At 45.8% G+C, this 23,081-nt stretch overlaps 1 protein-coding gene across 5 annotated transcripts in view; it reads right to left on the reverse strand.

Annotated features, from left to right (window-relative positions):
* The window catches only part of EPHB1 (EPH receptor B1), a 623,986-nt gene that overhangs the window by 100,410 nt on the left and 500,495 nt on the right, over positions 1-23,081 (reverse strand). For all 5 annotated transcript variants that reach the window (XM_074405896.1, XM_074405895.1, XM_074405894.1 and 2 more), the window contains one exon: positions 13,156-13,491. In XM_074405896.1, coding sequence (XP_074261997.1) covers positions 13,156-13,491 — 336 coding nt within the window. The remainder of the gene's footprint in view (positions 1-13,155; positions 13,492-23,081) is intronic.

The following is a 23,081-nucleotide window of genomic DNA, read 5'->3' on the forward strand; positions in this document are numbered from 1 at the left end:
ATTCAGTTTTACCTTTGTTACTCCGATGCTCAAAACCTTCAATGGCTCCCCACTGGAAAAAGCCCTAATCCCCTCTTTAACAAATAGCAATGAGACAGCCACTGACCATTCCAGACTCCTTCCCACTGCTCCCTCTCAGGAACTTGCCACTCTTATCTAACTGCTCTATTCACCATATCCAAAAAGAGCTCATCTTTTGGAGTCTCTGCCAAGAAGACCATCCCCTGTGGGCACCTCTCTTCATGACTCTGCTGGCCTCTGAAGGTACAGAGGGAGCCACACACTGCCCCACACTCCTTATCCTTGCCTGCCACGCCCACCAGAGTGCCCTTTCCTGCCTCCCAAACCAAAGCCCTTTGGGGTTGCGATCTCCACATTGGGACACGGTGCACTGTGATCTAACTTTCGAGGCGCTAACCTCTGCTTTACATCACTGGAATAAAGTCTTTAGGGAAGGACCAAGTTTTTAGCCTCTTCACACTGTGCTAGCACATAACAGATGTTCAACAAAAATTTGCTCTTATTGCAATGATTTCAGCGTCTTCTTTAAAGACCTCAGAGGTTAAAAAAAAAAAAAAAGTCAGAAAATCCCCTAGCTCTACCAAACATGAATATTGGCCTTTGAAGGGGCATGAGGTGGAAGAAGGGAGCCAGGGTTGTGATTTGGCAGCCTGCACCTCATGAAGAACATAGAATAGGCTTGAATATGGTAGTCCCAAGGGAGAAGAGATGTGAGTGCCTCTCTACGGTGTAGATGAAAAAATCTAGAAGGTAGGGTCCATCCCCATCTCACTGGGATTGTTCAGCTCTAATGTTACACTAACAGTGGTCGTTTTCTAATTTTTTTTAAAGCTATGAAAACCTTTCTCCAAACAAAGTTGTCCCTGAAGGATGAAAGAACAATTCAAAGTTGCTCTGGGTGAATGAGAAGTAGGGGCTGCTAGGGCCTTGAAACCAGTGCATTTTCTATCACCCCAACCCAGATACTCAAAGGTTTATAGACAGACCTAAACAGTGCTGAGCAATCTCCAGAAATCCCCTCAAAGCTTCAGGTTAAACTATGTGAGATCCTAGAAACTATGAGTGATGGGGCTGGGAACCAAGGATCGAGCTCCCTGGCCATCTTTTTTAAAAATCTATGAAACACATCCATATCAAAAAAAAAAACCCAATGTCTAATTATTTAAATGTCAACTAAAGACTTCCAGCCCACTACTACTCCTGACAAAGGAAGAACAATTTGCAACACAGATAAATTGTGTTTCCTCTGATGTTTCTATTCTAGGAGGTAACTCTGCTGAGAAGGTCCTGCTTAGCTAACTGGTTCTCCCACTGTAGATGAAAACTCATTTCATGAACAAATAGGCTTGAATTTTACATTAGGAGGCCTGACTCATTGAACATTTTTGGTGCAGTAACACTTCTGATCAAAGTAGATTAAACAAATAAGCAATTAGTTTGGAGACTGGGTATAAATACAAAAGAAGAATTGATTATTCTTCTCATTGTTTTCCTCCATTGTGGACATTAGTTTCTTGTTTGCTTTTACTCTGGGCTTTCTGACATTCCCTTCCTATCGTCCTCCCTACCCTGATAGTCACCTGGGGACAGAGGACTTCCTTGGGTGTGCAGCCCTGTTTTGTGCTATTGTGGAATCCCGGCTTAATTTGAGATGTAAATGGGATAAAAAGTGAGGGCTTCAGGCCTGGCTTTCAGTCTCACACACCAAGGCAGGCAGCCACAGGCTCCTCCTTCACTGGTCCATCCACTAAGGGTTTTTCAGTTCCATGCCAAAGGGGCATGGGGTGACAGGAGGAGGCTGAGTGTTGGTGGATCTGGGAATGTGGGTTTATAGCAGAGGCCGTCATTTCTGATATTACCTTTGACATGTATGTGTTTGGGGGTGGGGTAGCATTCTTTATTGGGGTCATACATCTGACGGTGTAAGTTCTCAAAATGTAGTCCCAGATCAGCCTCACCTGGGAACTGGTAAGAAAGGCAGATTCTAGAGCAACAATCTAGCCTCAGTGAATCAGAAACTCTGGATGTGGGCCCAGCAGTCTGTGTTTTAACAGGTCCTTCACAGGAGTATGATGCATGCTCAAGTTTGAGAACTGCTTGTCTAGAAACCTAAAAGTCAGAATATTAAACTTTGACAGGGCATCTGAGGCCATTCCGTTTTGGTCAACTCTTATAATTTATAGATTAGAGCAATGAAGGTAAGAGAGGGGAAAATGACTTCCTTAAGTCCCCAGAGGGTTAGTGCAGAGTCAAAAACAGCGCAGCCTCCTTTATCTGACACCAGCATGGGGCCCTCTCCCACCACTCATGCACTGTGCATTTCCAGAGCCTTGAGGATGTCAGGCAGCGGGGTGCAGGGCCTTTAGTTGCATCAGCATCACTAATGGATAGGCACTGCCTTCTGGGACCCCTTGTGCGCTCAGGGAGATCAGGGGTCTTCACCTGCGGTGAAAGTGTGCAGAGCCTTGTGCCTGGAGGAAGAAGCAGGCTGTGATGTGTTCCTGGGGGCACCTCTGCCTCCTGGGTCACTACAACCTGGCACTTTCCCACAGCTCCTCCTCCCTGCTGGGGGAATTAGAAGGTGCCTTAGAAGGTGCCATTTATGTGAAAACTATAGCAAACTTGTCCTCTGTGACCCTGCAACCATGGGAGGCTGTGGAGGTGTGTGGAGCCGGATACTCTTCACACAGGCATCTAAGCACTGATGGCTGCTGAGGATACGACCAGTGGTGCTCACACGTCAGCTGGGGCATGTCACTGGGCTCTGCCTCTTCTCAGGCCAGCCAGCCTTTCCCAAGTGTGGGACGAGAGCAGAGCACTGGTCTGTTGAATGATTGATGGTGAAGGACAATCCACTCCAAACACTAGCCGTGGAGAGGCCACAGGAGATGATACTCCACCACAGGTTGTACGCCCCTGTCATACCTGGCTCTCACCCTCACACATTCAGCCCAACCCCAATGTAGCTGGAGGACCCACCACCATCGCCCTGAGGCTGACATCACTGCCACCAACACTGGGCAGGGGAGCTGCACCTGCAGTCACTGTGACCATCCTCCTCCAGGCCTGGAGGTCTGAGTCTTCTGGCCTGAAGGTCCAGAGCCCTTCCTCCTCAGAGCAGCCCACCAGGCCTCATAAGTGAGCTTCCATCCTGCTATGGCCACTCCTGGGCCCCTTTCTGGACATCACCAGCCCTATGGAGTTCTGTGCCTTTTTGCCTTAATTCTAACTTTCCCTTTGACTACTCAGCACATCCCCGCCCCAGGCCCTCTGCTCACAAATCAGGAAACTCCCCTGTACCCACCAGCTTCCCTCAGAGCCTTCACTCCATGCCTGCATCAAAGAAGAGCAGCTGTCCTTCGAGGACACCTTTGCCTTGTAGCCCTCTCACGTGGTGACAGTCTGACTTTGTATCCAGCACACCTCAGGATCAGGAAGTGGGGTGTGTCATCCTTGCTCCCCACTGTCTCTTTCACACCATCACTTGCCATCTCCTGCATCCTTTGCAAAAATGCCATTTGGCTAGACCACTCCAGGTCTTGTGACCACCGTATACTCCCTCCCAGCACCACGCCCCTGTTCACTGGAGGCATGAGCTTCTATCTTCGTCTTCCTTTCTACCCCGAGACTTGCCCTCCTGTGTCTGACTTCAATGTCCACTTGAACAAAATAATCCCTCAGTTCCCTGGCCTCCACAACTCTTCCATGTCTGTCAATTCCCGGGGCACATTTAGACTCTGCTTCACCTAAAGTTACTGGGTTTTCCAAAATCTCAAGTCTAAATATTCTGCTTCCTCACCACAACTTCGGATGAGCCCACTGCAACTCTTTTTGGCCTGATCTGGCCCTCCTGGCCTTTACTTCCAGCCAGTGCGTTAGCCTTCTCCTTCATTCATATCCATTAGTGTCAATCTTAGGTTCCATCCTTGCCATAACGTAATTCACAATACTCCCCAAACCCTCAGGCATATGTTGCCTTTATCTTTTCAGAGCATATGACTGTCAAAACTCCAGCGAACATTTATTGGTGATCCGTTTCCTGTAGAGCCTGCTGTCCAGGAGCCATATACTGCTGAGAAAGCCACAGAAGAGGTAAAAGAGGTGGCTTTCTGAACATGTGATCACCAACTTCAAATGAGCTCTCAGTACTTTCCAGATATTAAATTTATCTGGGTCGTTCCACTTCCCATTCTCTTCAATAGCACGGCCAGCCTTTTCCATTCTCCTCAACTTTCCACCCCAGTACTTCCCACTTCACTCTCAGCAACCAATCTTATTTCCCACCTTCCAGAGAAAATAGAAGCCTGAATATCCAACTGCATAAGCACTATTCTGATTTGAGTGCTCAAACTCTCCACCAATTATGCATGTGCAGAACCGAACCTGTCTTCCGTTGATACAGTCCCTGAATGCTTCTGGGAGCCCCTGGGATGCCTCCTCTATACTAGCAAAAGATACTCTCATTCTCCTGCTTTTCTGTCTTTGTTCTCCATGTCAGCTGCCTGCAAGATCACTCAAGGAACACTGCTTATTAAGCCAGATGGCCAGGTCCTCCCTGATGGCCTGCAGCCCTGTGAGAGCACGGTTTTCAGTGCTCCTCAGGCAGCACCAGGTTCAATGCCACTCTGAGAGCCCTGCCTCCCTGGCTACTAGTGGTACCTTGTCACACAGTCTCAAGACTGCCTGACTGTGCCTCAAACTTCACAGCATCCTTCATGCAAAGCCACTTTCCTTGCCCTCCCAGTTCTCTATCCCAGGCACTCACTCCCATCCAGGCCATCAGATGAGGAAACAGATGGTAGCAGGACCTCACTGTCCTCCTAGGGATCCAGTTCCTTGCACACCCACCTCCTAGCAAGCTTCCATCCCCACATGCAAGCCCCTTCCTGCAAACAAAGACCAGCCCATTGGTTTAGGAGGCAGCACCAGAGTGTGACATGGTGTAAGGTCCGCCAGGACACTCTATAGCACAGAGCACATTGCTGCGGGGCAGGGCTGGGAGGATTAAGACATGGCCTTTTCCCTCAAGAGTCCTCAGTCTGCCAGGAGAAATACAGCCTAAGCACATAAACAACTAATGCACATCCAAGAAATCACTGTATTGTGCCTTTACCTGGTGCAATTCAGAGGACAACATATACCACACTGGGAGTTTCTACAGGGCAGGTGCACTCCTAGGGTGCATAACCGGACTCTCTTTCTCCCAAGCTCTTCTGAATGCTGAAGGCATTTGCTCTACCATCAAAAAAGGAGGAAATAAAAAGGAAAGAATCGCACACCCTTTAAAATCCTAGGGCTCAATTCTACAGCTAAGGTTTTCCTGCAGTTTGGCTGTCGGAGGGAAACCGATCCTGAGGCCTGAGGGATTGGCACAGAGTCTCCCTTAAAAATATTTGTGGTCCAGCATTGCCTTTATTTACCCAGAACATTCAATGTGCCTTTTTTCCTCCATCTTTCACATCCGCTCAGAGAAGATGTTAATTTTCTGAAATTAAACACTTAGCTTGATTACTGTTTTGTTAATTGCTGCATTCAGAAACCCCTGGTGCTCCTGCCTGTTTAACATGGATGGTACTGTGAAAATGACAGGCGTGGGACTGGCATGCAGGGAGATGACAACAGGGCTGGGATGCCATCCCAACCACCTTCCCTGTGCTTGCTTAAGCAGCTGGGACCTTGCCAGTAGGGGAGGTAGGACAGGCCAGGTCGTAGAAGACTGGCTCCCACAGAGCCATGGTTATGGTTTGGGGGTGCAGTGCACACAGGAAGCCTTGGGTCTTACCAACATCTGGGAGAATGTAGGGAGTAACTGCAATCACAGCTCCCCACCCAAAGATGCCTGATAAAGGAAGGATCACAGTGACAGCTAAAGCTGCACCATTTGCTGATGCCTGAGATTACTTAAGAAAGACTGAAGCATTCATTCATGTATTTATTTAACACGTTATTAGTTCATTAAATGAACATTTGTTGATTGCTTTCTATATTTCAGGCACCGAACTAGACACCTATCTGGACACAATAGTCAACAGGATGAATACAGGGCGCTCTCTCCTGGAGATGATAGCTCATGGAGTTGACTTGCCACAGGAGCATGGAGTAGATGGATCACCTGGACCCTCCTCCCTCCCATCCTCTTTGCCTCTTTATGAGATACCGCTTTATGAGAAAATTCACAAGGTGAACAGCAGCTATTTCATAATCCAACTAGTGTTCCCTCTGCAATAAGGGTTATAACAATCTCATGTGGATGTGAAATCCTACAGGGTAAGAAATTTCCTCCAGTCTCATTGCCAGTAGCAATAGAGTAAATGGGCAAATAAGTCCCTGAGTCCTGTGGGCACTCTGGTAATCCCAGCAGAGTGAAGGCATTCTCGGCTGCTCTGGAGCTGTTAGCAGCATCACTAGCCACTGCTAATGACCTGGAAAGGAGAATTCCCATACCCAGCCACTGTGTGGCCTGGCATGTGGTTCCACAAGAAGTTCCAATTGGTCTGTTGAACACAAAAATAGCCCATCCAACACACTATCACTCCAAGCAACACAGACTGAAATGCTCTTTGGTGACAACATGTGGTTCCATCCTAACGTTTTTTGTCTGTTATGTTTGCTACAGTGTTCCTGGCGTCTAGAGCAGTAGATGGCATGCAGAAAGGCCTTGAAAAATATTTGTCAAGTCGGTGAGTGAATGGGATCCCCTAAGAAGCAGTGCCCTTGAGCCAGTACTTGAAAGCAGTACTTGGTAAGCAGTCATAAAGCATGTGTTAAGTGAATGAATACATTTCCAAAGTTAAAGGGCTCAAACAAACCAATCCCTTTGAGAGTGGCCGAGTCTTTCTGTGTTCCTCTGAGTGGATCAGGGCTTGTAGCATAATCCTAAGCAGCATTCCCTAAGTTCCTTCAAGGAGCCACAGTGGAGGAAGACTCCAGATTATCTGAATGATCTGAGAGGGATCTTCAGATGTTACTGGCGGGTCACCATGACACATTCTCATCACCACTCCACAGACAAACATTTCATACTAATGCTCATCTGTGGGGACTGAAGGCACCTGGCAAATATTTATCAAGGCTCTCTGTGCCTGGCATTGTGCGGCTGCTACCTCAGGAAACCGGTGATAGGTGAAAAAGTGTGATTCTCCACACAGCTCATTATCTGGTGGAGGACCCCCAGGTTGCCAAGGATAGAAGCCAGGACATTTGTCAGTGGATAGAAGGTTGCCAAGGGTGGAAGCCACTGCCATCTGCAGACTCTCTGAGCTCAGTAGAGAACACATCATTGTTTGCAAATGGCCAGGGGCTTTCTGAGGCCACTTGGAAGCTCCTTCTCAATGCCAGAGTTTAAGAAACAATAAAAACAACCTTTTCTAAAATTAGCAATGAGAAGAAAGCAATGAAACAACTATGAAATTGAATTAAGAACAGTGAAAGTTTTATTTGCTGAAGTTTTTTTTTTTTTAAGACTTCTTTATTAACTTCAGTGAAAGTTTTCTTTAAAGTCATTTCAGTCTTTAAAGTTCTCACTCAATCTTTTCTCTGCTTTGGAGCAAATTTTGCCTGCTAATTTCCAATGAGAGCAGCCCTTCAAAATGAACTGGCTTCAGCATATGGATCTTAACACTCTACATTTTTACAGGCAGCAGTGTAATATTGTTTTAATATTTAATTTTGAGATTTACATAATATCTTTCCTCCAAAGAGCTCAATATATTGCAATATCATAAAATGTCTTTTCATATTCAAAGATTATTCTTTATGCATGCAAATACTATATTTAACCAAGGAATAATGCAAATTAGATGATGTATTCAGAGGAATTGATGGTCTAGGTAATTCTTTTGTAAGAAAAGTAGTGCATCTGAGTGACTTTAATTGTCTAAGAACTTCAAAAGTGCCTTAAAACGGACAAACTATAGGAGCTTGTAACTATTAACAGAAATAGTACAGCAGTTAATAAAGAAAAATAAGTAATGGGTGTGTCTGTGTTGTGGACATGATGAATAGTATTCCACATGCAAGTGGCTCACAGGCCATACACGAACTGCATGTAATGTAAGTGTCAGATATAAATTGTGCTGATGGGATCATGCAAGTAAGGGGGAAAATGTTGCTTCTTCAAATACACAATGAGAAAAGATAGGTGGGCTCCTCTGAGCGTCAGAATCATTCAGTGGCAGGTACCCGGGTTCTGGGCTCCAGTCCCTCCCTCATCATTAGCTCACCGGGATACAGACCTTGCCACTCTCCTTTCTGGTGCCCATTCCTCCCAGCACGGAATGGAGAAACCAGTATCTCTTATGTATCTGACACAGATAACATCAATACCAAACAAAGAAACTGAGAAGCCTTGGAAGAAAACAGTGTAGGGAGAAAAAGTACAGCAAATTGCTCTCGGGTGCAAGACATATTCCCAGAAATGATGCCAATCTCCCAGTCCATAGCACAGTTTACAGAGTGATTTTCTATCTGCAGGCTCATTTGCTTGTCACTATAGTACTTGGAAGCAGGTGTCATGACTCCTGTTTTCTAGGTGAGAAATGAAGGATCTTGGCAGTTAAATGAATTTGCGTGAGTCATGTGAGGAGCAGAGAGGGGAAGCGACCCCAGGAATACCCCACTGCACTCTGCCACCGTGAGCCCAGAGGTGAGGAGGATGACTGCCTGGTGGTGGAATGAGAATGGAAAATGAGCATGCTCAGCAGTAAGGCTTGGGTTAATCTGATTCACCCTCTGAGTCAGAGGTTACAAACCATAGCCAACAGGCTAAATCCAGAATTGGATTTGTTTGGTTCTCAAGTGCTTTAAAATTTCCTAATCAGTTGTCAACATTTTAAATCTGGATTTTCGGCTTATAAAATCAGGCAGTGCTGGGCATGGCAACCCTTGCTGGAGCTGAGCAGTGGCTGCCTCTGTTCCCTTCAGTTCCCTGTAGTCCCCACCACTCCCTATTGCCTTGTATCTGGCCCTGCTTTGCTCCTCTCCATTACCTGCCTGGCCTTAGGGGTCTTTGAGTTTTTTCTCTTTGGCTTAGATGGCCCCAAGTTCATATGCTGGTCTGATTCATCTTTTATCCTACCAAGATTTCCTCTGAGGTCTTCTTTTCCAGCCTTGACACTCCGAGTCTATTTGGCAGAAGAGAGAAGTAAAGTTTGTCATTCACGTAATTCTCTCTGACAGCCAGATGATCTGGCCATCAGTCTAAATCTGGGGCCAGATGCCAGAGAGTGACTGCTGGAGTTAGTGGTGATAACAATCTCTCTGCAGATCACTTGGCCACTGGAATAGAGAGAGTCGCACCTGATCTGGTCTATTTTAAACTCATGGCAGCTGTATTCAGTGCAAGGATGCATCCCTGAAGACCTCACGTAAATTTGAGCTTGCATAATTCATGACCAATCCTGACCAAAGATGATGGACATGTTTTTGACAGCTAAAATGGCCTAGCAATGTGGCAACAGCGTAGAGAGAGCTTATGACTCACACAGTCCACTAGAATGTGATTTTTCATCAGTCTGAGGATAAAATGGCCACAAACCATCTCACAGCCAAGAAATGATGTTTCTCAGAAATATCTGCAGCCTAGGGACGTGCAAATGACGTTTCTCAGAATCATTTGTTGGCTGTGATATGCTGAGCGAATTCAAAAGTGCTCTAAGTTTTTCCATCTGACCCACCTCCTCTGTAAAACAAACAAGCAAAAAAATAAAACAAACAAAAATGTGGTAGGGGTTGGCACACTGGAGGTACTCACAAATGTCAGTTCTCTGCCACTGCCTTTGGACTGGATAAGGATCCTGTCCTGAAACTCTCCAAGTGATACCTGGTCCTTGAATAGCTGTGCCTATATACATAATTGGGATCATGATGGGAGAAGCTGAAGGCTCTCCGAATCTCAGGACTCAGCAGACAAGCTTGTCTTTGAGTGAAGAACTGTATCTACCATGTGCCCAATGATCATAAAAAATAATAGCAAAAATCTCAAAGGTCTCTTCTTAGATCACAGCTCTTGGAATCAAGAAAAGCCTATTGTTGGAGATTATGAAATGGGGAGCCCAGAGGGACTGTCCACTTTTAGGACAGGACACCATAAGGCAGACACAGACAGGGGACATCTTGTTGATCTCCTTCTAATCCTACAGTCTCCAAATCCCTTTAAGGCTCTGCTTTCTTAACAGAAAAATAGGAACAATAATCCCCAAGTCACTGTGTAATTATGAGGATGAGTCCACATAAATCCAAAATTCTTTGTAAACTCAAAGGAAACACAAACTTGAGTTGTTAACTCTAATAATTATTACTCATCTATTTCTCAATCAGGACCCACTCAGTAGTCCCCAGTCACTTCACAGTTTGGGCAGTTCCAGGCATAGAGTAGGCATTCAATAAACACAGGTTGACTTAATGACTGATTCCAGGACTCCTCCTGGTCAAATTCTTTGTCTGCTATCTACCTATGCATGACCAAAACAGTAGGACAGGTGGCCCCAGGCACAGAGGGGGGTCATACCATACCAGGAAGCCAGGGGAGGAAGGCTGAGATTGATCTAACCCAGAGTGGGCAGCTCGGGTATTCTGGGAAGGGCTTAGACGTGTCATGACCTATTGCTAACACATGGGTCAACCTACCTCATCCCTTAATGGATGTGAGTCATTAGAGTTTTTAAGATGCTTACTATATAGTCACTCTTCCATCTCTGGCAAAATGCATAGCTTCTGTTCATGGTTCTAAACTATTGTCACAGAAGTTCAGCCTTGAATATTTACTTTGAAGGTTCTCATCTTCAAAAAATACTATCTGTTTGTTGAAAATAATTTATATTTACACATAGATTCATCAAGCCAGTATGATGGCATCCTGTTTCTCAGTCCACAGCCCACAGATTAGGAACCACTGGTCAACTTGATACTTGTTTTACAATAAGCATGTGATACCAAGAAGCAATTACAGCCTTCTCCCAGTGAGTGTAAATTCTCTGACACCAAAATTCCAGTTACCAAAGAGGAATCACAGATTGGAAGGTGATAATGGAGCTTAGGACTACAAAATCAGGGATGATTAAGATTAAAGGACCTGCCAGAGGGGAACAAAGCACATGAGAAGTGTGCTCATGGAGGAGCAAAAGGGTGAGGATTAAAATGAACGTTTTGCAAGTTGGTAATGCAGGGCTCCTTGCAAGAGCCTTGGTCCCCCAGCTCCATTGCAGTCTGGGAAGGTGCAGATGGCAAGAAAAGCAGATGGGCAGGTTCGGGAATAGCAGGGTAAGAGAAGGGAGGGCAGAAATAAAAGCAAACCCATATAAGTGGCAGGTTTGTTCGCACATGCTTAGAGAGAGAGAAGAGAGAGCCAAGCCCAGTGTAACATGACAGCCTGGCAGGATTGTCATTCCCAGAAGCTGGGACACTAAAATATTTCAGCCAGTTTTCTGCCTAAACTCTTCAAGGGAAATACTGCTAACAAAGGCTGCCCATGCTACATGTTTAACATAATGCGGAAGTTACCATTCTCCTTTGTTTGGGTGAGACAAAATGCCACAACCTTTGTCTCCACAGCACCAGGACTGTGGTCACCAGCTGGAGGCTTCTACTCTTCCACTCTTATTTTCTCACTACACGCGTATGCATGTAAACACGTGACCATACACATACATACAAACACACCACATGAACACACACACACACACACACACACACACACACACACACACAGCAACCATGCAGCCATCTGGACAGACATGCTCTCCTACAACACCTTTTTTTCTTCTCAGTTCTGACAGCTTAAACTTAAGATTCATCTGCCATCAAAGATGCCTGGTTTTAAAAGAAGCAGAATGAGTCTGAGGGTGGGGAGGTGAGTAGAAAAGGAGGGAGTAGAAAAGAGAAGGTCAGGGAGGGGGAGATACACAGAGGAAGAGAGAGCAGAGATAGATGCTTGGCTCCCGCTATTCTACTAACAAGCTGTCCTCTTAGAATTTGTTAATTGAGAAAAATCTATAATTCCAAATAACATCATGGTCCACTGCCTGTGACCCCCATTGCCTGTGCCTGTGATAGTCACTTCCCCTCTGCAGGCTTGCACAGTAACCCCTGGAGAGCGATTGCTCATTTTTCTCTAACTCCCTTGGTATTTACTGCATGCGTACAGCATTTTACCTTGCAGCTTTGTGCTTTGTATCTATATCCTGTAAATGTTTCAGTTAATGAGTTTCATGGGAGGAACAATAGTGTCCAAGTATCACTGCATCCCTCACTGTGTCTAATCCACAGCTTGGCACACAGGACATGCTAAATGACTGTCTCTTATAATGAATGGATAAATAAATGAGTGAATGAGTACATGAATGAACTGGCTAAATTGATATAAAAATAAACAGATTATTGAAAGAGCTGTGAAGAGTAATAAAGAGAAAAGATCAAAAGAGTGCAAGATACAGAAATAAAGAGACGAAAATGTGTTCTGAGCTGTGCATGCCACAGGATGTGCTGGCTATCAGGATTAATCTATTGTCATCTATCTGAGGTCTCTATGGCAGCGTATCATTTATCAGAGCAAGCTGTAAAGGAGCATATACAGTTTTGAATTACATAGGTTTAATTGGAAAATGAAGGCAATATTGATTTTATCATATGATTTCTGAAAAGTTTCTGTCATTGGGTTTCCATAAAGCATAGTTGGTGGTCCTGTTCTCAAAGATGTTCAGTGCTTCCACTCACTCACCATCTGTCTGTCCATCCATCTGTCCACCTACCCACCCCTCTGTCCATCTGTCCATCCACTTACCCACTCCCGTGTTTGCCCACTCACACACCTGTCTGTCCATCTCTTCATCCATCTTTCCAACAGCATTTGTTGAGCTCAGGCTGAATGAAAAGCACTGGGTCCTATTCTGGCTTGGCTATACCTCTTTGCTTTTGTGCTGGGCACAAAAATCCCCTAGTCTGCAGCTCATTCTCAGAAATGCAACACTACATCTGCTTTCTCCATGTGATCACAAATGCCTATCACCTGGCACCTTTACTCCTGGGCAGAGGCCTGACAGCACACTGGCAGGATGGATGTGGCTGTGACTGTGTCCCTTCCCGGAGACAAACAGCCAACCACACATCAGACAGCAGCACAGAAGCCTCCAGACTTACCGGCTTGGTTTGTGGTGATGTTGACAGAGACGTGCTGTGGGGGGAAGGGACTCTTGCTGGAGACTCCATTGATGGCCTGGATGTCAAATGTGTACGGGGTGTGAGCCCACAGGCTGCTGATGGAGACGCGGCACTCGGTCAAGCCCAGCTGTCTGGGCACAAACTCCACATTGTCGTCACAGCGGGAGCAGCTCCGGCGGTCTGCCCGGCACTTTTTGCAGATGATGTTGTAGGTGACATCATCCCGCCCGCCCGTCTCCCTTGGAGGGTGCCACTCCAGAATAATGGAGGTCTCATTGACGATGGAGATAACATTTCGGGGACCTGATGGGACGCCTGCAGGGAGACAAAGAAAGGTCCAGTGAGGCTAGATATAAGCTTCCTCTTTCAGCATTTCTCTTGTCTGCCTCTGGTGCATTCCCATCCTCATCAATGCACTCACCCCCCGCTCCTTCCTCAACCCCAAATGTCTATGCGCCAATCCATTTTGAGAAAAGAATAGGTGAACAGAGATGGCAACTTGTCCCTAGCTCCCATTTCAATCATCTTCACTGAGGCTTTTCTTCTTTCGATCATATGTGCCAAGGAAAAGACAGTTCCAGGACCTGGGTTTAAGGCTGTTTGTTCTCAGGATCAAGCCACATTGTCCTGCCAGGTTTAGGGCTAATAAAATATAAATATATACTGAACATTTACTGGATTCTTTAATCTTAATTGGTGTAGAACTCAAGGGTTGAGGGATACAAGTGGCTCTTCCAAAAGCCCTAACAGATTGTGAAATCTTGCACAAAATCTCACATAATTTGAGATCTATGTGGTATGTGCGTGGTGGCAGGAATGTATCTCTGTAGGACAGGCTTCCAGAGCACCTGAATAGATGCATATTTACATTGCACCAACTTTGGCACAGGAGACAAGAAGCAGAGTTGGATGGGAGAGGTTCATGCAGCCACTTTGCACTCCATGACATAAGAAAACATAGGAGTGTGTTTAGACATTCTGCTAGCTGCTTTATATGCATTACCTCATTTATTCCCCCCAAAGATCCCTACCAGGAAGATACAATACTTATCTCAATTTAACAGAAAGGGAAAGTAAAGCTTAGAGAGGAGACTGGCTATAGATCACATAGGTCTGTAAGAAATGAAGCCATGTAAAAACCCAATACCTGCCTGCTTCCAAAGCTCACATTCTCAACTACTGCCCTACTCTGAACAGACTTTCTCTTGCAAACCAACCAGGCTCACTGGGACTCACAGAGGGCAGCCTCTTTCCCCTGGAAAGGTCTTGTTATGGCTACTTTACACAATCTGGCAAAAATTGAAATGCCTTGTTGCAAAACTGTGGAAATCCTGGTGCTTCATAGAAGAGCAAAAATATTGCTGAATTAATGGCCACAATGCTAGGCATTTTGAGATTAAGTCGGAGAATCTGCTGCCCAAAACCAGAACAGATCATAGCCTCAGGTTCCCAAGCCCGAGCCTTGCATCTCCTCAGTGTCTAACTGATAAAAATGAATCCTGCCCGGAAGCCCCCCTTTCGAATGGCAGGTCTGCTGGAGCAGCCGCTTCAGATAGTAATGCATTCAGAATCCATGCACGTGACTGTCACCAGCTGAACGAAGACATGTGTAAAGTGGTTCATGCTGGAGACAGGAATCAAATGCCAACACACAAAATGAGGGAATAACAACAAGGTCGGGGGGCACCAGGGAAGGATTCTGTGTTGAATCAGTCAACAGCAAGCAGCTAGAGCAGAAAGCAAATATTAAATCGGGTTCTATTAAAACATGAAAGAAAATCAGTAATGTACTATATAAAGCCCATTAGACCTGAGCCAAAGCACAGCATTCATGCACACTTGTGACAGGGCAGAATTCATAAAGCATTTTTACTGAAGTCTTGCAAACAGCATTCAAGAATTCCCCACCCATCTGCCTAGGAATAAACAACCCATCTCTCTTCAAATCATCACTCAGCTGGTGCTGGGAGGGCACTTGGTACTGTCCCAGGTAGGCTCTTGCCTGGCTGGGCCAACCTTGCCCCGCACCGCACAATTCATTACCACCTATGTTGGTCACTGCCTGTCTTGGACATGTCTGTTTGCTTCTGACGGATAGTACTCAGACCACAAGCTCCCAGCAGTCAAAGCCACTCTAGTGTGTCTTAGTTTTATAGCAGACAACCTAGACTCAACCATGGGCCCCAGTTTCTCATCTCGGAATAAAGACATTCACTGAGTGCTTGCTTATACTAGGGGTGGGGTGAATCTTTTTAAAATGTTATCTTACTACATCCTTGGGACATCCTGAGGCTATCACTCAGAAAGCAGCCTAGGGTAAAGGTGCGGAGGCAGGTGCTGACCAAGAGAGTGGCCATCTATCCCTTTCACCCCTTGAGACTTTCCTCCTTCAGTTATCTCCTCTCTCCCTTGAGCTTCAACTACACTCTCCCCACTGACTCCAGCTTCTCAACATAAATTCATACAAGTCTTTGCCATTTTCAAACCAAAACATCATCACCTGACATCTCTCTACACTGCACATCCTCTCTTCTTTACTCTTGGCTCAACCAAGCTCTTCCAAACAAGAGCGTACACTTACTGTCTCCCCTCTCTCCCTGCTCAGCCTTACTTGCCTACTTCTCTGCCATGACTGCTTTTCCTTTGGTTTTCTATGTGACAGATCCAGGTAACACACTGCAATCCTTACCTTCCTTGACACCTGTGTAGTCACCATCCAGGCCCCGGAAGCCACATCTTCTGTATCCCCTAACACATGAACCATTAGCACAACCTGTCTTCTTCTACTTTTCCTTAGACATTTCCCTTCCTCTCTATCCCCATGGCCTCATAACACTGGGCCTCATCATCTTTCCTACCCTATTGCAAAAGCCTTCTAATTCATTCTCCAACATTGCTTCTGCATCTCTGATATAGTCTCTCCTGCCAGAGTGTGAATTCTAAATTGCACATGGAGTCATGGTGTTCCTGTGTACAATTTCCCTGCTTCTTCCCGATTACCCAGAATGGTTGCCCTCATTTCCATGTCATTCACATCCCCGTGGGATCTTGCTGTTCTTGATCTCATCCCTGGCAACTGACCTTCATCCCTCATATTGTGGCTAGCAGAAACGTTCCTGAAATTGCCCATGCACACTAAACTCTCTTCTTATCCCTGAGCCTATACACGATGTTCTTCCCTCTGTCTTGAGTTCTTTTCCTCTGTATTGAGTTCTTTTCCCTCTGTATCAACTTGATGAACTCCTGCTCACTCTTCAACATCCAGCGCCCATTCCACTAGGAGCCTTCCCTGAGGCCCAGCACTCATGCTGTCCCCATCTGGGCTTTCACAGCTCATTTCCAGGCGCCTAAATCAGATTCCATCACTGCATTGTGATAGTCTCTTCCTCTTTGTCATCCTCACCACACTGCAGCCTCCTGGTGGGCAGAAGCAGGTGTCTGGTGTGTTTCTGTGATTCCTGTCCTCAGACAGCACTTTGTCCTTCCACCTGGTTTTCTATGCTTGTTCAGTGCGCATGGAAAAAGATCCCACATATATACCCCTCTCCAGCATGAGACAGGATACCATGCTGTAGGTGAATGGAGGGGCCTTGGAGAGGCATTGAAGCAGCAGCAGTAAACAGTGATGACCCACTGCTTGTTACTCTGAGGGCCAGAGGCTTTGGTGAGGCAACAGCGGCAAATGAAGAGCTGGATGGAGAGTCTTGCCCAGTGTCTGATCTACTGGCCTCCCTGATAGCTGGGGAGACTCACCCTGATCAGTGCTGCTCCATGTCTGTTCATTTGCTCCCAGGTGCTCAGAGGAAATGCAGTGTTCCCCCTGCCACCCACATTCCAAGGGAAGGGTTTTTGCCATATTAATTTAGTAAAAGTCTTTAAAGAAAGCAGCCACTGCCCCCTTCCCATTCCTGTGTGCTTTTCAGAGCAAATGCCTCTGTGGAGCATAAATGGGGGCTTGTGAGGGTCATGGTTGTGGAGTGCAGAAGTACATAAATCTGAATCTTTTCCTTCCAAGGAGCAGAAATAGACATTAAGGGCCTTTCCTGGAGAATGGATGAGAGCTAGCAGAGCCCAGATATGCCCTGCAGTGTATCATTCCACTGCCTCCTCGAGGGCAGGGGTGTGTCTTGTTCCTCCCACAGAGCAGCTGCCAGTGCCTATTTGTGCAGGTGACCAGAGTCTGGGCTACAAAAAATGACCATTCATTATTTATTCATTCACTCATTTAATCCCTTAACAAACACTTCCTGCATTCTTTTAGGCATTTGAGAAGCAGAAAAACCAAGATGGGCAAGCTTCTGCTCTTATGGACTTTATATCCCAGTGAAAGAAAATTAATAGAGCAGAAGGAAACAGAGAAACAAATGAAATTATTTTAAAAACAGCACCAGGGCTCAGATGGTCTCCTAACAATGCTGGGCTCTATCCCTTATTCCCATGAGGTCCACTACAGGGCTGGCAAGCCAGGGCCTCATGTCTGTCTGGTTAAAATGATGATGGCCCCAGGTATCTATGCCATAGCATCCTGATGAGATGGGCGTATTCCTACAGGTAGACTGCTCGGTCTCCCTCATGCCTAAATGAAAGTCGGACCAGGGTAGATTTGGCCTCTGCGTAAATCTCCCTGGAGGAAGGTGCTAAGCCACTTCCCTACCCATCCAGGCATTGCCCCCTTGGCTTGGAGCCCTACTCTTGCAGGGAGTGTTCATCTAGAATCTGGGCCCCCAGCAACATCTCCAGCAAGGAGGCCAGTTGAGACCACTAAACAAAAACATTACAAGGGGGAGCAGAGAGGGAAGCCAGAATAGAGAAAGAAAATTTGCCATCGCCGTCAGCAAAAGCCCTCAGTGAATGCGGTGGCAAGGCACAGCACTATGGTATCCCTGTCTGAGCTTCCTGCTCTTCCTCATTTTTCTTAATTACATACAGACAGGCTTTTTGAAGCCTCTCTGATCTGTTGCCACGGTTACTTCTGATGAATGCATTCTGTTTAAAGGGCTAAGGAAATTCAGTCTGTTTAAAGGATGGGAGAAGTGTTGAGCTGTGATTTTCTGTTTGGGTGAGACAGGGGCGTGGTGGGTCATAAGTTATGAAGATGGGTCTCCAGTGTCCTTCAGGATGTGCCTGAGAGGTTGGCTCAGACTGCATTGAGCATGGTTGTCACTGGGATCAGAAAGAGTTAAATAGGATCCTTCTAGACCCACAGGGCCAGCCCAAGTGTTGCCATATCAAGATAGAATTTCTTGCTTCTTAATGTGATTTGGGCCAGATGATTTTTTAAAGAATGGTGAGACAAGGTGTGTGGGAGAGAGCGGGTGAGTTTATTTGTAGGCATTAAGCTGGAAATAAGAGCACTCCTGAGTAATCAAAGGGAAAATCTGCTGAAGACAGGTAAACCCCCAAAGCCAATTCCTTTATCAGGAATCTTAATAAGGCTAACCTTCTGGTCTCAGAATTTAGTAGTAAATTCCAGGCTGGTACACGGTGCCGAGCAGGTAGGGTCTAGCTCACTGTGCATTACTGCAGTCAAGGTCTGCATCCTGGGATCCCTCCCCATTGGGAACTGGTGAAGGTGGCAACCATGGTGGTCATCTACAAGGATGGCACTATACCTGAGGAGAAACACTCCCCTGGAAAACCCCACATTCAGGCTGGGACCATGCTCCTCTGCAGCAGGCCAGAGATGGGGCCCTCCCTACTCTGTGCATGACCACTGAGAAATAGGATAAAAGCAACAAAGCTTTCCCCCCAGAAAAGTGAACATGTGTTGGAACACATGATTTTTCAGGCCCTGAGTGGGCTCTTAGTCCCCTGAAACCAGTCAATGAACCTCCTAAGTTTTCACAGTGACCAAGTTAAAACATATTCTCTAGTTGGTTGACATTGAGAAAATGAACTTCTAAGTCTCTGTTTCCTTATCTGAAAGATGGTGGGTCTGATAATTTAATGAAATAACATGCCTAAAGAGTTTAGCTATAGCTGGCACCCAGCGAATTGAGTAACATCACAGGCCATTATTAGTAGTAGTATTTGTATTGTCATTATTGGATTATCTGGAATCTTCACCTGCTCATGTAATTAAGACTGACCTAATTCAGATACCCTTTCTTGAGCAGAGACCCTTCATTTGGAATTATGCTGAAGACTGTGAAAGCCATGAGGTCATGGAAACTACCCTGGGGACACCTGATGTAAGAGCCCATACCTAAGGATTACTGGAAACCGTGAACACATACAGTAAAGGATCAAAGTGATACAGATGCAGAGGGTTACAGATGCTTGGGGAAAGACATGACCAGTACAGATCAATAGATTTAGAGACGCTCTCTGGCCTCTGTCCCCAGAAACACCTTGAAATCTGCCTGACCTGATCTGCACCTTCCAGGCCATCTAGTCCCAGCAAGCACATCTACCAAGGGATAGAACCTTAGCCTTGAGCACAGGCCTGTGTCTCTAGAATGGGTCCAGTTCTTATTAGGTACTGGGCTTGTGACTTCTGTCTGGACCTGTATCTGCTTTCTGGCCTCCCTAGAGGTAGCCTGACTCAACATGGTATCTGGTATTCATTGTCCTCCCCTGACCCATGGGAAAGAAAACCTTTCCTTTACTCCCACAGCAAACTGCGCCCTCTTTCCATTCTCCCTTAGGTGAAAGAATTGCAATGAGGTCTGGGAATGAACCAGAAAGGACACTTGATATTCAAAACTCCTAGATATTATCAGTCAGGAGAGCAACAAATGTAATGTTCTCTGTGGCTGAGAAGAGTCAAGATTGTAGTTTGGAAAAATGACTTCAATATGAACTTCAATATTGAATATGTACTTCAATATCGACTTCAGCACTCTTCAATATGGAATGAAGGTGAAGAGGTGGTAGAGAGGAAGACCAGAAAATGGTATCAAACATAGGGCTGCTGGGAGAGAGTGTGGTGTGACTGACTGGGCAGGCAGCATGGTCCAGAATTCACTTTCAAAATAAGGATTCTACCAGAGCATTTATTTCTCCATTGATTATTGTCACAACTGCTACTTAAAGGAACCGTATCTGAGTGACTGGAAGACTTCCTGCAGCAAGTAAAAGGATCTTTGAGATTTTATGAGGAAGTAGAATTCAAGAAGTAGAGGCAGACAGGGAAATGGGGGCTGTAGAAGTTTGAAGAGGTCTTCTATGGGACAAAATCTGCAGGGAACCAAGTAAGGCTGGTTATTATACCTTGCCTGAAGTACGGAAGACAAGGTTGAAAGCAGGATGGGTTGGAGGATAATATAAGCAAAAGAGGGAAAGTTTCAACTGTCAGGGATGTATACCATTATCAAATAAACATGAATTCAGCTTCTCGGGCAGTGGTGGCTTCTTCTTGATAACTGGTTATTGGAAAACAATGCCAAAACAAAACACCACCAAACCTTTATTCTTTCCAAGTGCCATTTGTGGCTATGGCACTCTCCAGCCTAAGTTGTTCTCTTCCTCTCCTTCTCTTGCCCCTCCTAAGTATGACAGTAATTCCTCTTTTAACATTCCCCCAACAGGAGGACATCAGACAAGAATGACCAGAGTCCTAGAGGAAAGGGCTGTAGTGTGGTCACATCACGTTGCTTCAGGACCTTGGAGAGTGGCATCAGCCTGTGTGTTCCCTGTCCCTTTCACTGAGCTCTCTTGCCAACAGCGGGGGTGCTTCTAAAGATTCTATGTCAAGCACCATAATAAGTCCACGATAACAGAGGTCAGCGGTGCAAGGATTGCCCTGTTTTACCATAAAGGAGGGAGGTTATTGAGGCAACATGGGAAACCAGGAATAAGTTACCAGGGGTCTGTGGCAAGTAGTGGCACCAAAATGGACAGACTGGTAAGTCATTTAAAGAATGCCAAAGACATCCACCTCACAAAAGCAGACACTTGGAAGGATTCAGGATCTTTAGAAAAAAAATAGACCAAGAATTGTCTGCAATCTGCCAACAAAGAATACCAGACATATGGGACATTATTTTGCTCAATATGGAATAAGTGATGTCTGAAATTCTGAGGCATCCCTTTGAGAGAGGGTATGTGCTGTAGGTCCAAAGCAGCAGGTGCTAGAAGGCTGGTTGATGCCTGTCCCACCACCAGCTTGGCCATCCTTTGAGGCTCCTCTCCTCTAAGTGTACGGTGTCTCTGGGGCAAGGAGGACTGGGCATTAAAGCTCAGGGAAACCATGTTCATTTACTTTTTCTAACAGCCATGTGAGCACAACCTTATCAGAGAAAATTTTATACCATCTTTGAAATCAGTTTTAAATGAACCCCAGCAGCAAATTACTAAGGATAGGAGGTCACAGATCTTCAGACACAGACCGAACTGAATTGAATCCTGGATTTTGGCAGAACCAATCAAAGCCTCAGCATACTCACTGGTAAAATCTGCATAATGATCACAGAAACCCATAGGAGTGCTATAATGGATTAACAATTGAGCAATGTAAGTAAAGGGTCAGAACGGTGCCTGTCACATCTGCCAATAGAGAAGTCTTTAGGAGAATGGTTTCTCTATTGGCAGATGTAATTTTTAACTCATTGTTATGTGACAATGATGAATGTGAAGACAATGACACAGGCACTGCCTTCGTGGAGCTTCTTTTCTTTTCTTTTTTTTATAGAGTCTCACTCTGTCACCAATCTTGAGTGCAGTGGCCTGAGCTTGGCTCACTGCAATCTCCACCTTCTGGGTTCAAGCAATTCTCCTATCTCAGCCTCCCGAGTAGCTGGGACTACAGGCACCCACCACCACACCTAGCTTTTTTTTTTTTTTTTTTTTTTTGGTAATTTTAGTAGAGATGGGGTTTCACCATGTTGGCCAGGATGGTCTTGATCTCTTAATCTCGTGATCCACCTGCCTTGGTCTCCCAAAGTACCTGGATTACAGACATGAGCTACTGTACCCGGCCGAGCTTATTTTCTAGTGCAAGGGTCAGATAACATTTCAATAAGTAGATAATGGCATAGTATCAGCAGTAATAGGGCTCTGATGATACACAGAGAAGAAGGAGGGGAGACAGTGTGCTGGAATGGTGAGAGGAGCTCTCTCAGAGCAGAGGCCATCTGGACAGAGACCTGAGTGAGATGAGACAGAAGCCATGCAAATATCTGGAGGGAGTGTTCCCCAGCCCAAAGAATTGTCATGTGCAAAGGCCCTGGGTTGGGAATGTACTTGGCTCCTTCTTTGAGGAAGATCAAGGAAGCAGCATGGTTGCCATATAATAATTAAGAAGGAGAGGGGTCATAATAAAAATTATAAAGATAGTGGGGGAGGCAGACTCAAAAGTCTTGGTTTCAGCCTGCCAAGAATTTTACTGTAAATGAGGTTTTACTGTAAGGAGGCTCTGAGCAGAGAAATGGCATGCTAAGACTTACACTGCCTTGTGGAGGGCAGGCCGGAAGAGGATAAAGGCGGAAAAAGGCAGGCCATCAGGAGACCACAGCAGTCATCTAGGGGAGAGGTGATGGAGGCTTGGGCCAGAGTGACATCAGCAGAGGAGATGAGAAGAGGTAGATTTTTAATACTTTTTAACCTCTCTGAACAGAACAAACAGTCTTTTTACAGACATTATGTCACTCTTCTCTCTTCACAACTCTATGAGGCATTATTAGCCCCGTCTTAACAATGGGAAAACTAAGGCCCAGAGTGGCAGAATGTCTTGTCTGTGGTCACACAGTCACTAGCCGAGGTGCACCTGCCACACGGCTGTGCACGCCCAGCCCCAGCATCCTTGCCTTCTAGGTGACCAAAAGGGCTCCCTGTCCCATTGCCTTCCTGTGGACATGGCTCTGACTTGATGGAACTTGTTCATGTCACTGCCTAAGTGACCCGCTTTGGGTCCTTTCCCTGGAGCAGATTTCTCTTTGACCTTGAATTGTCTTTAGAACCAATAA

Source organism: Saimiri boliviensis, chromosome 9 (assembly GCF_048565385.1).
Source record: "Saimiri boliviensis isolate mSaiBol1 chromosome 9, mSaiBol1.pri, whole genome shotgun sequence".
NCBI classification, from domain to species: Eukaryota; Metazoa; Chordata; class Mammalia; order Primates; family Cebidae; genus Saimiri; species Saimiri boliviensis.